General features: G+C 38.7%; 1 protein-coding gene across 5 annotated transcripts in view; it reads left to right on the top strand.

Annotated features, from left to right (window-relative positions):
• The window catches only part of ARMH4 (armadillo like helical domain containing 4), a 141,946-nt gene that overhangs the window by 6,394 nt on the left and 111,312 nt on the right, over positions 1–24,240 (top strand). For all 5 annotated transcript variants that reach the window (XM_055538182.1, XM_055538181.1, XM_055538185.1 and 2 more), the window contains exons 2-4: positions 2,828–4,211; positions 8,805–9,059; positions 11,304–11,516. In XM_055538182.1, the coding sequence (XP_055394157.1) occupies positions 2,828–4,211; positions 8,805–9,059; positions 11,304–11,516 (1,852 nt within the window). The remainder of the gene's footprint in view (positions 1–2,827; positions 4,212–8,804; positions 9,060–11,303; positions 11,517–24,240) is intronic.

The raw sequence follows: 24,240 nt of genomic DNA, 5'->3' as shown, positions 1-24,240 counted from the left end.
TTGAAGGGAAAATCTGTTTTAGAAAGGCAATAGAGATGATATTACATCTTCTTTGTTTGTCCCTACCACCTTCCAAATCTGTTTTGTTCATAAAATTCTCCTCTCAGTCCACAGGACTCCAGAACATATGAATAAAATGTGAGGCATTCATACAATCATTTGGGTGCCCTGCTTGCTGGATGACAAAGTTGTGGGAATATGAAAACGTTTGCATTTTTCTTGTGTGTTTTATAGATAAAATAAGAAAATGGAATCATGGAGATAGAGGAATTTCAAAGATTATTTTTTTAACTCCTTATTCTGTCAAAGGAGAGACTGAGGGTATTTGTCTAGTATCACATGGCATGTTTTATCAACAATAAAGCTATGATTCATTTTACTCATGCCAGTCTATGTCCTTCTAAACTCTGCTGCTGGGAATTCCCTGGTGGTCCAGTGGTTAGGACTCCATGCTTCTGTTGATTGCAGGGAGTACAGGTTCGATCCCTAGTCAGGGAACTAAGTAAGGTCCCATAAGTTGTGCCATGGAGACCCAGATTTTAGGCCACATCCTCAGTCTCCTGAGGTAATATTTCATTGAACTGGAAAAATATTTGTTAAGGAAAGAGCAGATCTCTGAACAGGTCACAAATGAAGCAGAGAGTTCTATAGCTTTTATGTATCTTTGACTATCTAATTTATAGTTCAGAAGTCAAAGGTGTAGTGTCATCAGCTGTGAGCACTCTTGTTATACAGCTGTCATATGTTTTTGTTTTAAGGAAGGAAAATAGAAGCCGCAAGCCAAATACTGCTACCAATTCTGTTACCTGGCTATGAACTGGGCTGCATTATGGCTCATCTGAAATATGGGGATAACTAATTCCCAGAATGTTCACATACTATTCCCTCTTTTAAAAATATCATTCCTGGATTCTTTCCTTTTAAAACAATGTGTTTAAACAATGTATGCTACCTGTATGTAATTTAATATTAAATATAAATGCTTCAACCCCTCATCCTACAGATGAGGAAATTTAGCATCCCCTTTACTATCTGAGGGTGTCCCTGATCGCTCAGATGGTAAAGAATCTGCCTGCAGTGCAGGAGACCTGGGTTCGACCCCTGGGTTGGGAAGAACCCCTGGAGAAGGGAATGGCTACCCACTCCAGTATCTGGCCTGGAAAATCCCATGGACTGTATAGTCCATGGGGTCACAAAGAGTTGGACACAACTGAGTGACTTTCACTGAAACTTCATTCACTATCTGAAGATTCTTGGGTGGGTGGCTTACATTTCTTCTAGTCATCTCTGGATTCAGTTTTCTTTTGCTTCTAAATTTATGGTCCCTGATATGCTGTTCCTTTTTTGCACATGGCATCTCATGGCATCTTTCCATTCCTATATTCTCCCAAAGTAATTTTTTCAGGTAAAAAATTATTGGTGGCAATAAATATTTATGGTCTCATCCCAGGTCTGTGTACTAGGAACTTGGCAATAACTTAGTTGAGGGGTTTTGACTCCAGGTCTCTCAAGAAGTTGCAGTCAAGATGGCAGCTGAGGCTGAAGTCATCTGAAGGCTTGACTGGGGCTGGAGGAGTTGCTTCCAAGATAATTCATTCAAGTGGGTGCTGGTAGTTCAGCAAGAGGCCTCAGCTCCGAATCCATGGATTCCTCTTTCCTTGTGTAGATAAATTTAACCTTTTTCTCTTCAGCTATCTAAATCTTGCCCTTAGTACTTGACCTTTTCTCTGTCTCAAAGAGGCCTGGAAGACTAACTGGATTAACATGTGGAAGGTTCACACTTCTTAAGGGGAGAAGACCCTATGAAAATATAAATTTTTATATTTTGTGTGTGCACATCATAAGCTTAATTAACCCCGAGAGTTTAATGATTAGACATAGGAGAAAGGAAAAGTATAACTTTTATAAAGATAAGGTTTTTATTTTTGGATTTAGAATTTTCATTCCTAAGTTTAATTTTCTAGAAAAACTGCAGTATCTAAGAACTTTCTGATGATGGGATAGATAAAAAGTCCTAAAACCCTTAAGATTGGGGGGAAACTAGCAGTTTCAATATAATTTTAGTTGTAATGACAGTGTAAGTATTTTTTTTAAATAAATCTTAATCTTACAATAAATGTGTATTCAGTAAACGTTGATAATTTAAAATGTGTTTTTGTTCTCTGAAAGAGCTTTTTTTTTTCCCCCAAAATATGCACTTGTTTACATTAACTATTTTACTTTTTCTAATTTTTTTGAGATATGAAGATTTTGCCTATAATTTTTATAGTTGTTGCAGAGAAAACAAATGCTTTAAGTATTTTAAAGATAAATTTTAATTGTGAGTCATTTATATACTTTAAAAACTCTTGAATGAAACTGGTATTCAGTATTTTATGATGATATTTAATAAGTTTTAAAACATACTTAAAAGGTTCTGTAAATGTAGTATAAATAAATGTTAAGGTTTCCTTTTTATTTCCCTGGACGTATTGCTATTTCTACAGTCATTTGACTCCATGATTAATAGAAGAATTGGGAAGAATATTGCAAATGTGATTTCAAGGGTAGTTTATTTCAAGTAGATATTTTAAAAACAATGAACTTAGTACTTGAACTGTGTGTACCGTTTGCTAGAGAGCTGCAAGTTAAATCAGCTGAAAATTCAATAGGGAAAAATGAACTGGGTTATCCAAGTCTCAAAGGTACAAAGAAATAGAACATTCTTCTCCTATGTACTATCTCTGAACAGAAGTCAAGGAAATTATTTTACTTATGGTTTAATTTAAAGGGGCTTATTTACAACATATATTTATATGATGGTTTGATATGCTTTATTTTTCTGCAGGACTCAATTACTGGAATTGTCAACTCTACCAATTTATGTGCACATTTCTCTTCCACTATGAGCAGACCAATTGTATTACACATTTGTCTGGCTTTCTGTAGCCTTCTACTTCTCAACTTTGCTGCACAATGTCTGGCTTTCCCCAACATGGAAAGAAGGGAGATAGTACTTCTTCATGCAGAAAAAGGACAGTCTGAGAGGCTAAACACAGATGACCTAGAAAATGACTCTGTTACTTCAAAGTACACTCCAGTCTCTGGAGATCCAATGATAGTGTTAGCAGGACCATCAACAATGTCTTTAAATAAAGTATTCCCTAGTAACAAAGAAACCCCTCCTGTAGGAGCTGGGCTCACGCAGGCTGATGGTTCTAACATTTACACTGCTACTGAGCCAGAGGTCCCAGCAGGGGAAGAAGTGTTAGGTTCTAGCCAGCCAGAGACAATGTCTCCCGAAAGCCGACCTTCCAAGGCCACGTTAACCAACCCTGTCATGCCAACTGCTTCTCTGAATATTGATGAGAGGGAGGAACCCTCCCGTGGTACCATCATTCAGCCCACTGTGGAAGGAACCACTGAAGCAACACAAGGTTTTCTGAGCTATGTGGATGATCAGTTGTTTGCAACTGAAAGCCCGGAAGGACTTAGTCTGGGGCATTCACCTTTATCCTTTGTGGATACTAAAGAAATGCTAACCACCAGTCCAAGGACTGAGAAATTTGAAGCAAACCCAGAACATAAGGCCACTTCTTTTCCTGGTTCTAAGCTCACAGCAGGCACTGAGCCTTCCCAGATGACAGCTGATAATACCCAGGCTACTGCCGCCACTAAGCACTGGCTCCCAACCTCTGAGTCCATCCTGAGTGTTGAACCAGAAACTGACAGCCTGCTGGGAGCCCCGGAAGTCACGATGAGTGTCAGCACAGCTGTTGCAGCTGCTCCTGTCATAAGTGATGAGTGGGATGACACCAAATTAGAGAGTGTAAGCCAGATAAAGACCCCAAAGCTTGGAGACAATACAGAGACACAGGTGAGAATGGAAATATCTCAGACAACCCAAGCACCCGATATCAGTATGGAAGGCATGGAAGAGGGCGAAGCTTTGACAGAGGCTGCAGATGTGAGTCTGAAGCTGCCTGAAATGGAAACACACATGGAAACCACCCTGCCAATGGCACATGGGGGTGAGAGAGCATCAGATCAGAGTTCCTTTACTCCCACAAGTCCAATGGGAGATACGAAAGTCTCTGTCATGAACTTGGTCCAGGATACTGCAGACTTTGTGGAATCCACCAAGGAGAACAGTGCCATGTTCTTAGAGACCGCTGTTTCTATCTCCGAATATGAGTCTGAGGTGCATCAACCATTGGGAAATAGATGTAAAGGTAAAAGAAAGAAAAGTAAGCTTTGTTTAACTTGGAATGTTTCTGTTTGATTTTTTTTTAATTGAGATATAATTGAAACATAACATGGTATTAAGTTTTAGGTGGTTTATGTTTTTTTAAGTGACAATTTAGAAGTAAATTAAGTTTTAAAGAAAAATAAAAGTAAATAAATAAAAATACTTCTTGCATAAATGTATTTGTATAAAATACATTCAATTATAACTCCTGTATGTAGACCAGTGGTGTTTAACAGGGAATAATTTGTCATCCCCATACCCCCATAATTTGACTTACATACAGCATGAAGTGATCACCACAGTAAGTTTACTGAACATCCATCATCTCATATAGATACAAAACAAAATAAATAGAAAAACTTTCTTTCCTTGTGATGAGAGTTTTCAGGATTTACTCTCTTAATTTTCATATATAACATATGGCAGTATTCACCGTATCTGTCATGTTGAACATCTTTAGTACTTATTTGTACCTTTTGATTACCTTCATCCAATTCCCCCCTTCTACCACCCCTACCATAAATCTGATAATTTTTACCACAAATCTGATCTCTTTTTCTATGGGTGTTTGTTTTGTTTTTGAAGATAACTGACCTACACTACTGTGTTAGTTCCTAGTGATTTGATATTTTGTACATTACAAAATGATCATCAAGGTAAGCCTAGTTACCACTTGTCACCATACAAAGATGTTACATATATATCGACGGTATTCCCCACAGTTTACATTACATATCCTTGACTCATTTATTTTGCAACGGGAAGTTTGTACCTCTTAATCTCCGTTACCTATTTCTGGAGACATTTTTGGTTGTCACAACAGAGGGCCTCTAGTAGGTAGAGGCCAAGATGCTGCTAACATTCTACAGAGCATAGCACAGCCCCCAACAAAGGTTTATCTGAGCCAAAGTGTCAGTAGCTCTGAGAAACCCTGGTATAGATGAATATTTTTCAAACCTTTTACTATGAAAATGTATAAATATATATAAGAAAACGTGAAAAAAATAGCTATATGTTTTAATGGTATAATCAACAACATCAGATACTTATTTACACATTGTTGTAAAAAATACTCACATCCCTGATATTACCAAAAAGCCTTAGGTAAATATTTATCTCATAGTGTTAACTCTGTGAGTTCTTTGACTTTGTTTTCCCAAAAAGAAGCTCATCTAGAAATAAGGGGGAAAACCCCCCACAATACAGATAAATCCTCTCTGCTGGCTTGATTCTGTACTTTCTACTTCCTCTTGGCCTTTTCATCTGTGAATGTTATGAGATGTCAATCCTTGCATTTGTTGCTGATAAATGATGTTTTTCTTGGATTGTGTGTAGTTGGTCAGACAACAGCATGGGGAAGGAAGAACTTAGTGTAATAGGCATATGCTCATTCCAAATTGTTTTGGAATATGTACAGCTGTTACTTCAGCTAAGTAGACTAATTAATGGAAAATATCAAATTAGTAATGTGTTTTATAAAGTGTTATAGAGATTGAATTAAAATGATAAAAATTGAATTTTACATATCCAATCTATTTTTTTAAAGACTGTAAGACCTAGTATACTGGAAGTTTTCGTAGAAGCTTCCCAAAACTATTTTGTAAGTTGGTTTTTAAATTTCATTTAAAAAGTTGGGTCCAAATGACCAGGATAATATTAGATATGACCAAACAAGAAGTTTACTTCAGTTCTCCATAATACTTTAAGACATTCCTGAAGCATTAAATCACATAGTCCCAGATAATTTACTGCACAATTGAATCCATGCTTCTTATACTTGATTTGCCTTAGCTTCTTCTAATGTAACTTAAAAAGAAAATAAATTTGGCAATTATATGATTTTTTAAAAAATTATCGAATATACTTCTTACTTAGTCATAATTTCCTCACTTAACTACAATATTTTAATAGGCAGCTTCTTTTTCTTTCTAGCACATAGAACAATGTATGGCACATAGTAGGTACTCAATAAGTATCTCTTTGTTGAATGAGTAAATGAAGATAGAGAACCATCCAGACTAGAATTATCCAATCTGCCTGCCTGCCTTGTCCAAATTAATCAAAAGGCTTCTAAGTATTCTTGGTAGAGAGAGAGAGGAATGTCAAGTAATTCCTTTCAATTTTTACTTTTTCGGTTGTTTCATAGTGTTAAAAATAATGTGAAAAATTGAGATTATTGATGACAGTAGTGAGAGAATAGTCAAAAGTTTGTCCATTTCCTAGTGATTACAAGTACTTTTCAGAAGTCAGCCACTCAAGTGCCAATCATTTTAGGGCCCAGGGACTACTTAGCACATTCTCTTCTTCAGGGAACACAGTGATTTCTTGGAGTTTTTGCATATTATGAATTGATGAGGATCCTGGGGTTAGAGTCAGTCCTCTGATTCATCTGCTTCTTCAGCTGTTCACTCAGAGATCAGGTTTTAGGGCACTTCCCTGGTGGTCCAGTGGTTGAGATTCCATGATTCCACTGCAGGGGGCACGGGTTTGATCCCTGGTTGGGGAACTAAGGTCCCACATGCTGTGTGGTGTGGCCAAAAAAAAAAAAAGATCAGGTTTTAAAAGTAATCTATAATAATTATTGTATATATTTTTTTTCTATGGGAACTGGAAAGAATGAGAGATGTGGAGAAATTTTGAATGTTACTTTAAAAATTCCCATTACTATTTCTAGCTCTCACTCTGTCTTTAACAGCAGTCTCTTATTTGAAGTGCTGTGCCCTTTTTATATTTCTTACTGTTTTGTGAAACTGTGACCATAGAGTGAACATTTATTTTGACATATTTTTTCCTTAGAAGTGTTCATTATACTTTCAAAAATGAGGGCAACATGGAGAATTCTTACTGCTTTAAATGGTAAAACTATGTATTTTTATGGCAAATAGAGCATTGTCCTAGGTGCTGAAGATACTAGTATTATTTCAGAAAAAAAGAAAAAAATAGTGGCACAAAGAGAAAATATGAAGCACATGTAAGGTTGTCTTATAGCCAGGTATATCAGTCCTTCAAATATAAAAATCTTCAGTTCAAAGAAAAAGTAGCCTAAACTGATTGGGGACCAAGAAATGGAAATGCTTGTACTAAAAAAATATACAAACACTATTTTAAAGCAAATAATTTCTGAGGAGAAATGTTTTTGAGTAATAGGAAAAACAATGATGCCATTAATAAAAACTATGAAAAAATCTTTCAGCTGCTTTTAAGAAGGAGCTTTTTTTTTTTTTATTACATATGGTAATGTGCTGAGTATCTAAAATTACTGTTTAAAAAAAGAGAGATGATAATGTCTTCTAGAAATTATGTTTTCCTAGTGGCTCAGTATTTGAAATTTCCAACATAACCTCTCCCTAAGAAGGGGGCAAATATTAACCTTTATAAATAGTCTATAATCTAAATAACTATAAATAGTCTTTAATAATGTATTTGGGGGGATTATAATGTAAAGAAAGTGGACCTGCAATAGATACATCTTACCCCACAGCTGTATCTCATTCTTTTTCATGTTGAAAAGCAAATGCAGATCTTCTACACAGGCCACTCTAAGTTGTTCCTTGGGCAGTGGCAAGATTTCTTTTCTATGGCCGAACAATGTCCTGTGTGTGTGTGTGTGTGTGTGTGTGTGTGTGTATCTCATCTTTTTATCCATTCATCTGTTGAGGGATAAGTACAGTTAGCACAGTGGTTAAGAGGGCTAACTATGTAAACTTAGGTTCCTTACCTTCTCTACACCTAAGTCATTGGTAAAATGAGGTAATACTAGCTGACATTTATTGACTACTTACCAAGTACTGGGTGTGTACTAAGTGTTTTACACGTGTTATCTAATTTAATTTTTGTAAAAACTCTATGGGGTAGATACTGTTATTATTTCCACTTTACAACTTAAGGAAGCTCAAGGTCCAGAAACATTAAGTAATTCATTCAGAATCACACAGATAGAAGATGGCTGAATCTGAATGGATACTCAGGCAAATTGGATCTGGAGCCTGTGTTCTTGACCACTATGATACATGGTTTCCATGGAATGATTTAGTACCTTCCTACCCTTACATAGGGAAGGATAAGATAATGCCCATCATGTGCTTAGCAATGTGTGTGTATAGCACATAATAGAAACTCAGTAAACATTAGTTATTGTAACTAGTATTCCTTTAATTCAAAATGCCAACTTTCTGTCCCCTTCAGGGATGCAAATGTGAATATTGATATATAGAAATGCTTCTGAAAGTTTTTGAACTTAGTTCTGTATAATGTCTTTCTAAATAAACTGATTATGTTGATATTCATAAGGGAAACTTAACTGTTGATTTCTTATTTTAAATTTTATTTTATTTGTTTTGTATTATTGTCTTTATCTCTGTCTTGTATTGATTCACCACTTCTTAGATTGATTCACCACTCCTGAAAACAGCAACACTGGAAACTTTTATTTACTGGCAGTTCATTTCTGAGCCATCCCTCTGCCTTCTCATTCCCTGAAATGAAGTCTGCTTTTCTTTAAATTATTAGTTATATAGTGACTTTTTCAGGTATAGGGATTTAGTCTATTTAAAAATGTTGTTTCTTCGCTTTTAAGACATCATCACTCAAGAGATGACAACAGCTGGTCAAGCAGCAGAAGCCACGGTGTCTTTGGTGACACAGGAACAGCAGGTTGCCACCCTCGAGGTCACCAGAGGCGAGGACGAGACCCAGGGAGGGAAGGCGTTGCCCTCTGCCACAGCGGATGCTCCTCGTGCTACTCAGCTGTCAAGAAGATGGGAGCCTCTGGCCACTGTGGTTTCAACGACACCCATCCCTGTCTCTTTCAAAGTTACTCCTGCTGTGGAAGGTCTGTAACAGAGGGAATTGAACTCAGCGTTTTCGGGGTGGATCTTTTCTGAGTTGATAAGGAATAGAATGAGTGAGGCAAATGGCCTGGGGGTAAAACCAGCAAGAACCAAGGGAATGAAATCAGAAGAGACCTGGGTTTGTATCCCAGCGTTGACCCTCAGTAGTATTGTGGCTTCAAGAAAGTTTCTTAATGTCTCCAAGCCTTGGTTTGTTCATCTTTAAATAATGCCTACCTGTCTTATAGGTAATTTTCAGGGTTTTAACAAATGTATACAGAGAACTTTCTACATTAATATATAGGAGACCCTCAGATGCTCTGAGATCTTAAGGACAGTGAAGTTTTTGAATCTGAGTGATCATCAGAATCACCTGAGAATTACAAATATTATTATTATTATTATTTAGTTATTATTTTTTGGCTTCATGTCTCTGTTTCATCATTGGCCTAAGTATTGGATTGGCAAAAAAATTCATTTGGGTTTTTCCATAACATCGTATAAAAACCCGAGCAAACTTTTTGGCCAGCCCAGTAAATCATACTTTTATTTATTACCAGAGTTATCTTTGACTAATAAATACCTCCTAATCCTGCATGCCTGCCTCTCTCCCCACAAAACCCCTAGGATCTTGTCAGTAACCTACAGGTAACCCACGATCCTTCCTGTCTAAACCCCTTCCTCCTCTGTTAACCATTAACCTGGATCTTCATTTCCTTGGCTTCTTTTTCGTTTCATTGTGTCTGGATGTACTCCTGATATTATATGTTTAAAAGTTTTAGTTTTTTACTTTATAAAAGCAGTATTGTGCTGTGGATAGCCTTTTGGGGACTAACTTTTTCTTTTTACTTGCTGTTCTATGGCTACTATTTCTTTACTGTGGTTCTTTTGGTTTGACTGCTTGTAATATTGCACTATGAAAATATATCACGGTTTATTTATGTCATCTTCATCCAGTCTTTTCTAGTGATTTGCATTTGGGTCGTTTACAGATTTCGCTATTGTGAACATAGCTGCCATGAATATTCTTTTACGTACTCTCCATTGCATGTGTATAGGAGATTCTCTTGGGTATATATGTAGGAATAGGGCATATGAATATTTGACTTTAGGAAGCAGTGCCTAACTGCTTTCCAAAATGATTGCTTCCATTTATACCGTCAACAGCAATGTATATGCTAATCTGTTGACCCATATCCTGGAAGCTTTCACAAATGGTTTCTCAGGCTTCATCACCAAGGAGGTTCTGATTCAGTTAAGTTGGGCTATGTAGAAAGCATGAAAATCAACATTTCAAAATTACCTCAGAAGATTGTGATGATAAACTAGGCTTGGAAAAATGCTGCTATTCTAGAGCTTCTAGGTTTGGGGATACCTGGGGCTAATTTCACTGCTTTAAAACTGAGCATATTCCAGACACAGATCTAAACTTTTACTCTTTGACGTGACTTTTGAAAGTTATCTTCTCATAGTAACTCGCTTCAGTTGTGTCCAACTCTCTGTGATCCCGTGGACTGTAGCCCGCCAGGCTCCTCTGTCCTTATGATTCTCCAGGCAAGAATACTGGAGTGGGTTGCCATGCTCTCCTCCAGGGAATCTTCCCAGCCCAGGGATTGAACCCATGTCTTATGTCTTCTGCATTGGCAGGCAGGTTCTTTATGTCACCAAAGTCATCTTTGGTGTATATTTAAACAAATTTTGTTTAATTTTCTATCTTTAATAATAGGTTATGTTGTTGTTGTTTGGTCGCTAAGTTGTATCCAGCTCATTTGGGACCCTATGGACTGTAGCCTACCAGGGTTCTCTGTGCATAGGATTTCCCAGGCAAGAATACTAGAGTGGGTTGCCCTTTCCTTCTTCAGGGGATCTCCCCAACCCAAAGATCAAACCTGCATCTCGTGCTTGGCAGATGAATTCTTTACCACTAAGCCACCTGGGAAGCCCCAATAGGTTATATAAAATCCTATAAAATCCATAATATTGTCAATAGAATAAATGGGAGATTAAAATTTGAAACCAGAGTTCTGATTTGAGGTAGTGTATTTTCCTGGAAGATAAGTATTTGCCTTGGGTAGCTGAATCGATGCATTGTGGGAGATGGAACTGGTCTAAGTGCCAAATCTACTGTACGTGAGATACTGGTTTCATTAGTCATTTCTTGCTTAAAAAGTAAAAACATATATTTAAATATATACATTTCTCATTCGGATCATCTTTGGTCAAGTCATCTCTCTTGTGTTTGGCAGACGTAATGGATACAGTCACAGGACCAAATGAGGAGTTGTTCACACCAATTTTGGGTTCTCCAGTGACGCCCCCTGGAATAACGGAGGAGGCACCCAGCACTTCCCCAGCGCTTGCTGATCCTGAGGCGTCTTCTGAAAGAAGAACTGTGGCTCCATCCTTTAGCTATGTTAACACAGCTGCCTCCTATGGCCTGGACCAACTTGAATCTGAAGGTATCCATGCTTTGAAGGGGATCTTTTCTAGGACAGATACAGTGAGTCACTAAGCAAATGTTGTTTTTGAGAAAAGATCAAGGAGAAGTGTATTCAGTCTGTAGTGTCGATGAGGGGTCGGTAGACTGTGGCCCAGCCAAATCCAGGTTGACATCTATTTTTGTATGACAAGCTCAGATTGATCTTTACATTTCCAAGTGATTGGGGAAAAAAAAATCAAAACAAGAATAGTATTTCGTGAGATGTAAAAGTTTTTATAAAATCGAAGTTTCAGTGCTCCTAATTATAGCTTTGTTGGAATGCAGCCACATTTGTTCATTTGTGTGTTGTCTGTGGTTATTTATGTGCCAGCACGGCAGAACCGATAGTTGTGACAGAGCCTAACTGCCCACGAAAAAATATTTATGGGATGGCCCTTGCCTGAAAAGACTCACTGACCCCTGCTCTCCATTAGTAACTCTCAATTGTGGTTGAATGTTAGAATCACCTTAGGGAGTTTTTAAAGGATTCTTTTTTTTTAGGATTTTTAAAGGATTTTAAAAGATTCCCGATTCTTTCTCCCAGTGATTCTGATTCAGTTGGGATGAGATCTGGCATCAACATTTCCAAGAGTTTCTTGAGATGATTTCTGTGTGCAGGCTGAGTTGAAAAAACTGGTTTAAATGGAAAACTTGAGTTTCCCCACTGGATTTTCTTGGGCAAAAATTTTAATGAGGATTGCATTTTTGTAACAGTGCTCTACTGGTTAATGCTGGGTCATTCTCCCTTAATTATATCTCTGAGTTAGATGTTCCACTTTTTGGAGATGGGCAGCCTTCTCACCTCTTAAGGCTGAGAAATTCATGCCAAATTTTGCTTTGCAAGACGTTGGTTTTGAGCATGAAAAAGATGTTTGGGGTACAGCTGCACATCCACAAATGAGAAAACTGGAGATATAATGAAAGGTTGTTTAATTAATCAGCACTTTGGCAGGTGAACAGCTCCTGGCTAGATTGAAAAATGCCCAGTGATTTGTAAACTAATCTTGGAGATAGGTAAGCTCTTGGGCACTAAATTAGCCATGGGTTTGAAGCACTGAAGACATAGGGTGTGCTGTTATTTTATCTACTCTGTAACAGGGAAGGTGGTTCAGCCAGGTTTTCAGCAGGCTCGCAGTCTCTATTGCAGACTTTCAGGGTAATGCTGGTAGTTTTCTGGCAGAGAAACATGACATTTTAAGAGGAATGTGAATTCCGTGGAGTGCTGGTTAAGAAATGGATCAAAGCAAGCTCAGAGGCTAATAGCTCTTGCTCTCCACATTAAGATAAGAACTTGGAATGTAGACTCATATTAGCTGTCTGCCCTCCTTGATGCCATCTGGAAAGACCAGGTTTCCCCAAATTAACCGGAGTTATAGATGACAGCTTTCCCGGCAGGGCTCACTGAATCAGAGGGAAAAAAATTGGATTTGTGAATAATCCATACTTGTGAAACTGCAATAATTTTCTAAATTTAGTTGATGATGGAAGTTGTATTGAGATGTGTGAGAATTTTCTTAACTTGCCTGAGATGTCCTGGAGTTTTAGTGCTTTTCTTCTACATGATTCAGTTCCAGCTTCTTTTTGAGAATATATTTTGTCACTTTTGATCTAAGTTATGATCCTTGTCAAGGCTTTGAAAGACGTTTTTGGTTTAAAAATATTCTTTCTGCTACATTGTTGGGCTTAAGACAAGATTTTGAATGAGCATACCTTTTCTCCTAAGTAAAAGGGAGTGCAGTTTTTATATTTAGGAGAAGGCAATGGCACCCCACTCCAGTACTCTTGCCTGGAAAATCCCATGGATGGAGGAGCCTGGTAGGCTGCAGTCCATGGGGTCGCAAAGAGTCAGACACAACTGAGTGACTTCACTTTCACTTTTCACTTTCACTTTTCACTTTCATGCATTGGAGAAGGAAATGGCAACCCACTCCAGTGTTCTTGCCTGGAGAATCCCAGGGACAGGGGAGCCTGGTGGGCTGCCGTCCATTGGGTCGCACAGAGTCGGACACGACTGAAGCGACTTAGCAGCAGCAGCAGTATGTGTTAATAATGTCATTAGTTTTATGCTGGTCTATCAAACCCTCTGAAAGCAGAAGTGACTATACTTATTTAAATTGATAAATCAGTAGATGCCTAGAGGCCTTCATTTTCAATGCATGTTTATCCACCTTGTCCAGGAATATAAGTGCAGCTTGAGGCTCTGACTGGGTGAAACATTTTAATTTTTCCATAGCAATGGACCCAGGGGAGGATAGTTTATTTTTACCTAGAACAAGATCATGTGAGGTAAAGTTGTCTACCTTTCAAATTTGAATCTCTGTGATGTCTTGATAAATGACAGACAATTCTCTAGTTTAAGGTGTATGTTTATTTAATTATGTTATTAAAATCTGTCTATATGGTTATTTGAATACTTTCCTTCCCACATGGGGACAAGAACACTTCTCCAGAGAATTGGGTATTTATCTCAATGAGATATAACGAGAAACCTGCCCCTTTAGACACCATATACCCGAAATTTCTGAATGTTTACCCTTTAAAGGAGAAGGCAATGGCACCCCACTCCAGTACTCTTGCCTGGAAAATCCCATGGATGGAGGAGCCTGGTAGGCTGCAGTCCATGGGGTCGCGAAGAGTCAGACACGACATGACTTGAGTGACTTCACTTTCACTTTTCACTTTCATGCATTGGAGAAGGAAATGGCAACCCACTCCAGTGTTCTTGCCTGGAGAATCCCAGGGACGGGGAGCCTGGTGGGCTGCCATCTATGGGGTCGCACAGAGTCGGACACGACTGAAGTGACTTAGCAGCAGCAGCAGTAGCAGCATGGCCCAGATGAACCAAAAATTCGTTTCTGCTTGGTAGCCTGTCCTGTCTTTTCCTTTACATCACTACAACATGATGACTAAGGTTGTGTATTGTTTTCTAGGACCGCTGTAACAAAGTACCTCAAACTGGGTGATTTAAACAACAGACATTGTTCTTTTGCGGTTTTGGAGCCTGGATGCCTGAAATCAAGGTGTAGGCAGGGCTGTGCTCCCTCCAAAGCCTCTGGATGGGGATCATCCTTGCCTCTTCCAGCTTGTGGTCCTTCAGGCATTCCTTGGCTTGTGGCAGCAGAACTATAGCTTCTTCCTCCTCCTTCATATCTCCTTCCTTTGTGTTTCTGTGGCCAAATTTCCCTTGTCTTGTAAGGACATCAGCCATTGGGTTAGGACTCGTTCTACTAATTACATCTTAACTTGATTATGTCTGCCGGTACACTATTTCCAAATAAGATCATATTCACAAGTGTTTGGATTAGAACTTAAACATATATTTGCACCGGGGGGTGGGGGTGGGGGCAGGTGCACAATTCAACTTGTCATAGGAGGTCTGCTTCTGAGGAGTTTTCCAGTTGGCTCTGAAGGCAGAACACCCCCTTGAGAGGTATGCACTGGTAAACTGGGAAAGTTTGGTGTGTTTCACATTTCTCAAGCCTTGAAGAAAGCCTGCTTCTATAAGTGCATAGTGCCCTTTGCCTATTTCAATAAGTCTTTTACCTTGTCAGCAAAAATGCAATTTGATTTTTGAAGGATAATGGTTTATCTTTACTTCTTTGTATTCTTTAAGGGAATAAATGCTTTCAGGATGATAAAAAATGCATTATACTTATCTCAGGCATAATTCTACCAGGGCTATATTCAGCATCTTTGGACTATAAACATGACAAAGTGTTCTAACTTTTAATTCAAAATTGAATAATAGCAAAGCTTCCCAGGTGGTGCTAGTGGTAAAGAACACTCTTGCTAATGCAGGAGACTTAAGAGAGGCAGATTCGATCCCTGGGTCAGGAAAATCCCCTGGAGGAGGGCACGACAACCAGCTTCAGTATTCTTGCCTGGATAATCCCACAGACAGAGGAGCCTGGAGGGCTGTAGTCCATAGGGTCACAAAGAGTTCACGACTGAAGCAACTCAGCACACACAGTATATACACACACACACATACACATATACATATATATATATATATATAAACTAATTTTTGAACATGATCTCTGTTTAGGTTGATACCATTTTTTTGGTTGAATATTAATGTATTTCTCTGCTCCAAAATGGCAGCTTAAAATTTCTGATTGCTTATGAAAACCTACTTGGAATATTTTCATTTGGGTTAGCTGTTTTTAAAATATTTTGAGACTAATATCAAATGAGACTAATATCAAATTTCAGTATTTCTTATCAGAAGAAATTCTACTTTATGTATTTTAGAAATCCAACTGAGGATATCTAAACAAATCAAACTTATTTTGTTGTTGTTCAGTCATTTAGGCATGTCCGACTCTTTGCAGCCCCATGGACTGCAGCACGCCAGGCCTCCCTATCCTTCACTGTGTCCCAGAGTTTGCTCAGACTCATGTCCATTGAGTCAGTGATGCCATCCAGCCATCTCATCCTCTGTTACCCCCTTCTCTTCCTGCCCTCAATCTTTCCTAGCATCAGGGTCTTTCCTAGCTGACAATGAGTTGGCTCTTTGCATCAGGTGACCAAAGTATTGGAGCTTCAGCTTCAGCATCAGTCCTTACAATGAATATTCAGGGTTGATTTCCTTTAGGATTGACTGGTTTGATCTTCCTGCTGTCCTTGGGACTCTCAAGAGTCTTCACCAATACCACAGTTCAAAAGCATCAATTCTTTGATGCTCAGCCTTCGTCATGGTCCAACTCTCACCACTCTACATGACTACTGGAAAACTTAATTTTGGCCTTTCCTGTATTTCCACAGAAGATGGAAATTCATCTGTGCTGTAAAACTGTAACAATAGTTCTGTAGGGTGGAAGATTGTGGCTTTAATAGTTCAGTACTATTATGCATACCAGGTACTAGGTTTTAAGAACATGTGAGAAATAAGAGAACAAAAATGAAGTTTTCTCAGATGTTGTGATTAAGGTATTGGTGGGCCTTCCTCACATTCCCAGCACTTAGTCCCATAATATCTGGAAGCCAATACCTGGGCTTTCCAGCTGGTGGGAAATGGGAAACTGCTTGGTGCTCCCCATGGTGCTGACTGGACAGACTTGGGAACATGGTGAATTTGCTTGGACTCTCCCAAGATGAGCCTCTTAGCTTATTGCTTTTCTGCAAGAGAAGAAACAATTCCCATTTCCTAATCTGTTTCAACACGCCTGTTTATTACTGAGTTTATAGAACAAACTCATAGTAATTGACAGAGAAGGCAATGGCAACCCACTCCAGTACTCTTGCCTGGAAAATCCCATGGACAGAGGAGCCTGGTAGGCTGCAGTCCATGGGGTCGCGAAGAGTCGGACATGACTGAGTGTCTTCACTTTCACTTTTCACTTTCATGCATTGGAGAAGGAAATGGCAACCCACTCCAGTGTTCTTGCCTGGAGAATCCCAGGGACGGGGGAGCCTGGTGGGCTGCCATCTATGGGGTTACACAGAGTTGGATACGACTGAAGTGACTTAGCAGCAGCAGCAGCATAGTAATTGATGTGCTGGTGAATTATTCCCCCCTTTGTATGATGCATATTATATGTAAACACATGACATGTTACTTGAAAAAAATATATAAAGAGGTTTTTAATTCTAGATTCCAATAGGAAAACCATGTTTAATTTTGTAATATCTTGATTAAAAAATGAGACCAAATATATCATTTAACTTCAATTTTCTCTTTCTGACAGCTTTTCCCTTGTTTTTCAAAGACCATTTTGACTGTCCTTATATTTAGGTTTTGAAAGATTGTATTTTTGACATGTTTTCCCAGCGAGGCAGCATGCATGGGGCAGAAGGCTGTCATTCTCTGTCACTTGTTGTTTGGTCTATTTCAGTGACAATCCATCTTCCTCCCTTCATGAATAGTTGTGTGTACACATCTGTGTGTGTATGTGTTTAATTTCATGGGTGTTTTTTCCACAGTCCTCTGTGGGCATTTCCTATATATATGTATATATTTGCGGCACCTCTTAATTTCCTCTGCTGAAGTGATAGTGATATCTCTCCTTTCATATCTGGAATTCTCAGTTATGCCTCGTCCTAGGATTCTCTCTACAATAACATAGGAATTTCAATAACATAGGAATTCCAGGAGAAAGTCATGTTTGAAAAGCATGCCTTTGTTCAGATGACATATCTTTTGACAGTGTGGGGGACCTCATAATTGGTACTGAAACCAAGATGCTTAGTTTCTTTCTTTTACTGGTAAATCAGCAATGAATGGGGAAAAGCATTCTTTAAGCAGCATTGTGGAGAAACCTCAGAGATATTTTTCTTTAATAGCTCCATTGAGGATTCTTAAGAGTTCATGTAATTTTTATGAGAGAAATATTTGCTCTTCACCTGCACTTTAATTCACAAAATCATTTTTTTTTTTGGTTTTCCCAGTATGCACTTCTTTTCAGAGAATATTTTTTTATTATTTTCTCAATCCTCAAATAACTTTTCAATTCAGAAGGCAGCTAGAATGGATAAATGAGAAAGTCAAAGAGGAGTCAAAGATCTCATCTCAAGGCCACGTTTATGAAGCCAAGTTTATGCGACTTATTTTGGGGAGCTGTTATGTGGGTATAATATTAAAGATCCAGTGGAGTGTTGTAAATTTGAACTGTCCACTGTTACTTGTGATACTGTAGTATGAGGTTAAGGAGGTTCATACTGCTTTTCACTCTGATCATGTTACGAATAAGTACAAATTTTGGCCTTTCTTCTTGAAAATGCTTTGGATTTAATTTTGCCTCAGTAACAGAGGCAATTTCAATCATTGATTACCTGTTATGGTAAGTCACTTTGTTGGCTTGTCCTGAAATCATCATACATTCTCTGGCATTTATGATAGGTCTCTGTTCTTAAGTACTTGTGTGTTCTGTAAGCTGCTGCTGCTGCTAAGTCACTTTAGTCATGTCCGACTCGGTGTGACCCCATAGACGGCAGCCCACCAGGCTCCCCTGTCCCAAGATTCTCCAGGCAAGAACACTGGAGTGGGTTGCCATTTCCTTACAGTAAATTACTCAGCACTCAGATTAGTCAACATATGTCTGCTCTTAATGCTCACATAGCCAGTGGTATTTCAGAAATAGTTAAAATCACAATATTATGATATGTTAGCATAAAACTTTGCTACAAATTCTGCTGTTGAAGAAAGATAGCTAACATTCACTCTTAAGTTTTTTGGTATGCTTTCCTATCATAGGGCATTTATTTATTGATATAGTCACAATTAAGTAACATTGTTATAGAATTGATTCTTCCCATTTTTTTTTGTATCTTTGTTGCTCAGCACCGGAAAGTTAGACTGTTAGGTAAAACTCATTCGTAGACACTTAGGAAATTTCATATAATGGTTCGTGATGACAAAAGGATTTAGCTTTGTATATATTCAGAGGTTTTGTTTATTCATTCATTTATATGTATACTTAAGTATTTGATGATTCAGATAATAAGTAGATTTTGTATAAATCTTAGTAGAAGATTTATGATAAATACATAAATAACAGATACACAAGGTAGAAGATGGGAAAGGATCACAAAAAATTACAAGGGGCTTCTCTGGTGGTTCAGTGTCTAAGACTCTGCACTCCCAATGCAGGGGGCCCGGGTTTGATCCCTGGTCAGAGAACTAGATCCTGCATGCAACTAGAGATCTCACATGCTACAATGAACATGGAAAATCCTGCTTGCTGCAACTAAGATCAGGTGCAGCCAAATAAACAAACAAAAAGCAATCAAACAACAACAGCAACAAAACAATTATAGAGAAAGGACTGTGAAAGTTAGGAGAGAGAACTTAACCCTAGCTTAGAGAAATGCAAAATTGCTATTTATGTTTGGGAGTCGTGTGTGTATGTGTTTGTGTGTGTGTGTGTGTGTGTGTGTGTGTGTGTATGTATATGCTCATCATTCTTTTGATATTTATAGAAAAGTAAGTGGTAGGAGATCTGAAAGTATAGAGAACATTGTAAGAGGTGGTGAATTGTCCTTTATATATCACACATGTCACACTAGCATTCAGTTATTTTATGGGTATATGATCAAGCATATTTCTATAATTTTAGCATGCTGGTTAAATGAATTCTTTCTTTTTTATTCTCCCAGTTTTATTGGGATATATCTGATATACAGCACTGTGAAAATTTAAGGTGTACAGGATGATGACTTGACTTACATATACTGTGAAATGATTACCACAATAAATTTAGTGAACATCCACCATCTTATGTAGATAAAAAATTAAATGTTTTTATCCTTGTGATGAGAACTCTTGGGATTTACTTTTTTAAAAACTTTCGTATATATCATGTACTAAGTTTCTTCAATCATGTCTGCCTCTTTGTGATCCTATGTATTGGAGCCCTCCAGGCTCTTTTGTCCATGGAATTCTCCAGGCAAGAATACTGGAGTGGGTTGCCATTTCCTTCTCCACATATATACCATACGGCAGTGTTAATTACATTAATTATGTTGTACATTACATCCCTAGTACTTACCTATCTGTAACTGGAAGTTTGTATCTTTTGTCAGCCTTCCTTCAGCTTTTCCTCCTTTTATCTCCTGCCTCTGATAAACACAAATCTGATCTCTTTTTCTATGGGTTTGTTTTTAAAGTATAATTGACTGCCAACATTATGTTAGTTCCTGGTACACAACATAGTGATTTGATATTTTTTATACATTTCAAAATTATCACCATGATAAGCCTAGTTATGTCACAATGCAAAAGATACTTTGTCATTATTGAGATGAATTATTTCTTAAGAATAGTTTTTAGAAGCAGCAACCAGGTACTCAGCCTCAGGCTAACAAATACCTGATTTATAGGAAACAGTGCCAGGTCTGTCCTGAGTAGGTTGTTCAGAGTTCTAGGTAAAAGGATTGGTTTTGAGTGTTTCATCTGGGCTCATACTCCAGGGTTGACAATCCTGGGAGAAGTGGTCCAAGCAGGGCTTCCCATATGTGGTGGTTTGTGCAGTTGTCAAAGCAAGCTTGTAGCTTGGGATCCCAAACACAGTGGGATGTGGAGATTTCAAAGACATTTTATATGTTTGCAGAAAATCAAGGTATTTTTAAAAGCATGATTTTTCAGTATGAGGCTAGACGTAACTATCCTTTTTCTGATATAATCATTGAGAATTTTATTGCAGCAGAGTACAAATAATTATGAACTTGAACAATGTATAAAATAATATGAGCATATTACCAACTGCATTTATCAGGCTATATTCATAACCATGACCCTGTTTTGGCATCAGACTACTTATTAAAATGAATATATATCCCTAAAGGAAAAGATTAGAAGGAAAATATAATGCATTGATTTGACTGGCCTTACAAGCTTTTAAAAATTGTTCACACTTGGAAATATTAAACATTTACATTGATTCTGCCTACATTTACCTACTTTTTCTATTTTTAGCCATTCTTCCTTCTTTTAATTGTTTAACATCTCCAGAAAAAACATTCTGTGGAAACTTCTTCTACAAAAATGGTGTAAAGAGGGACTTTTCTGGCAGTCCAGGGAGTGTGGGTTCCATCCTTCATTGGGGAACTAAGATCCTGCACAGTGCATGGTGTGGCCAAAACAAACACACACACCCACAAACAAAAAACACTTTTAAACATTATAAAGAATCTTCATGGTTTTATCATGAGAAAGAGATTCTCCAGGTGGTTAGAGGTCCCCTCACTGCTCCCTCCGGGTTTTCTCAAGGTATCTGTTTCATATGCTCTCTACGTCCTCTTTTCTTTTAATACTCCAACTCGAGCATAGATGAAAACTCTCACTTGTTTCAGCTAAAATTAGTAGAAATTTAAAAGCTACTTAGCTCAAATCTAAGGGAACACAAAGCAAATAAACCAAGAAAATGAAAGAAACATAAAATGCATTAGTCTTACAGGGTACAAATTTCTCTCTGATCTTACCTTAGCTAAGGAGCTCCCAGGGCTCCCAGCCCATGACTCATTCCGTGCTGTGAGAAGGTTTTTAATATTTGGTACCCAAAGCTCTGGAACAGTTTTTCAGGCACCTTGCTATGCTTTCTGGCTTCACACCTCTTGACTTGTTTCCTATTCAGAGGGTAACTTCTCATTCTGTCTTCCCCATCCCTGCCCCCATGTGGAAGAGCCAAGACAAAGATGCAGATTTCCTCTAGAGCCGACCACCAAGTAGGGAATCCCCAACCCCACTTAAATATCATCTGTCCTGCTTTCCAATATGAAGGAGACACCTTCTATCCCTAGGCAGTTGACAACCAGACAATCATCATAATTGACACTATGTACATCCCACTCTTTAGAGGAAATCCCATCTCTGTTAAAAGCATGTCATGATTCATGTATGGGCAATATACACTGTTCTCACTATACAAGAAATACACCTGTATAGGGTCATTCTAACACCAGCTTGAACATCAGGAAGTTCACAGTTCACATATTGCTGAAGCCTGGCTTGGAGAATTTTGAGCATTACTTTACTAGCCTGTGAGATGAGTGCAATTGTGCGGTAGTCTGAGCATTCTTTGGCATTGCCTTTCTTTGGGATTGGAATGAAAACTGACCTTTTCCAGTCCTGTGGCCACTGCTGAGTTTTCCAAATTTGCTGGCATATTGAGTGCAACACTTTCCCAGCATCATCTTTCAGGATTTGAAATAGCTCCACTGGAATTCCATCACCTCCACTAGCTTTGTTCATAGTGATGCTTTCTAAGGCCCACTTGACTTCACATTCCAAGATGTCTGGCTCTAGGTTAGTGATCACACCATCGTGATTATCTTGGTCATGAAGATCTTTTTTGTACAGTTCTTCTGTGTATTCTTGCCACCTCTTCTTAATATCTTCTGCTTCTGTCAGGTCCATACCATTTCGATCCTTTATCGAGCCCATCTTTGCATGAAATGTTCCCTTGGTATCTCTAAATTTTCTCGAAGAGATCTCTAGTCTTTCCCATTCTGTTGTTTTCCTCTATTTCTTTGCATTGATCACTGAGGAAGGCTTTCTTATCTCTTCTTGCTATTCTTTGGAACTCTGCATTCAGATGCTTATTTCTTTCCTTTTCTCCTTTGCTTTTCACTTCTCTTCTTTTCACAGCTATTTGTAAGGCCTCCCCAGACAGTCATTTTGCTTTTTTGCATTTCTTTTCCATGGGGATGGTCTTGATCCCTGTCTCTTGTACAATGTCACGAACCTCCGTTCATAGTTCATCTCCGGGAGTTGGTGATGGACAGGAAGGCCTGGTGTGCTGCGTGCGATTCATGGGGTCGCAAAGAGTTGGACACGACTGAGCGACTGGACTGAACTGAACTGAGGGTCGTTCTGTCACATCCTATAGCAAATAATACTCAGTATGATGCTGCTCCGCAAACAGAGGGCTATGTTGGCTGCGTTGGGTCTTTGTTATGATGTAATGGCTTCTCGTGGAACATGGGCTTTTCTTGTTGCAGTGCTCAGGCTCTAAAGGGCACGTGCAGTAGTTGTGGTGCTCTGGCTCTCTAGTTGTGGCATGAGGGCCTAGTTGCCCCGCGGCATGTGGGATCTTAGTTCCCTGACCAGGAATCGAGCCTGCATTCCCTGCATTGCAAGGCGGATTCTTAACTGGACCTGAACCACCAGGGAAGCCCCTTAAATGATTCTTTCAGACCACTTTGAGAAGCCAGAGTGGAAGGGAGGGAAAAAATGCTAAGGGGAGAGGAGGGAGATCCTGATCTAGAAAAGTGAAGGTGAAAGTCGCTTAGTCATGTGTCTGACTCCGCCACCCCATGGACTATAGCCCGCCAGGCTCCTCTGTCCATGGGATTCTCCAGGCAAAAATACTGGAGTGGGTTACCATGCCCTCCTCCAGGGGATCTTCTACACCCAGGGATTGAACCCAGGTCTCCCGCTTCGCAGGTGAATTCTTTATTGTCTGAACCTAGAAACGTTATTGGAGTTAATTTGTTCAAAGATCATTTTCCCTCATGGGCCACTCTCATTTGCCACCTGGGGGTGACAAAAGCATATAGATGGATTTTCCTTAAAAAGTTGATATCATATTCATTTGAAGTGTATGCTGCTGCCAAGTCACTTCAGTCGTGTCCGACTCTGTGCTACCCCATAGACTGCAGCCCACCAGGCTCCCCCATCCCTGGGATTCTCCAGACAAGAACACTGGAGTGGGTTGTTATTTCCTTCTCCAATGCATGAAAGTGAAAAGTGAAAGTGAAGTCGCTCAGTCGTGTCGACTCTTAGCGACCCCATGGACTGCAGCCTACCAGGCTCCTCCGTCCATGGGATTTTCCAGGCAAGAGTACTGGAGTGGGGTGCCATTGCCTTCTCCGAGGTGTATGCATAATATAAATTAATAAAAATTATACTGTAGTCCTTTGAAGGCCTTATTTTGAAGAGGAAGATAATGAATTAGAGTTCTGTTCAATTTTTTTCAATCACCATATGTTGAGGGCTTATTTTGTGCAACGCACAATGCTTGATCCTGTGGGTAGGACACAAAGAAGAGTAAGACAGACTCTCTGGTTTCAAGAAGGTAAATATGCACAGGTATCATAAAACAAACACATTTCCACTAATTAATTTGTAAACCTCATTTTGAATTAGTTAAGTCATGTTTTAAAATTTGAAGGGAAATCTACTTTCATAGATATTTTTGCAAAATTAATAATCAACCTAACCAACCCATGATTTATCTTTTGAGTGTATGTGGATTATTATTTTA

Source organism: Bubalus kerabau, chromosome 10 (assembly GCF_029407905.1).
Source record: "Bubalus kerabau isolate K-KA32 ecotype Philippines breed swamp buffalo chromosome 10, PCC_UOA_SB_1v2, whole genome shotgun sequence".
Taxonomy (NCBI): domain Eukaryota; kingdom Metazoa; phylum Chordata; class Mammalia; order Artiodactyla; family Bovidae; genus Bubalus; species Bubalus kerabau.
This window is presented reverse-complemented; position numbering and strand designations above follow the sequence as displayed.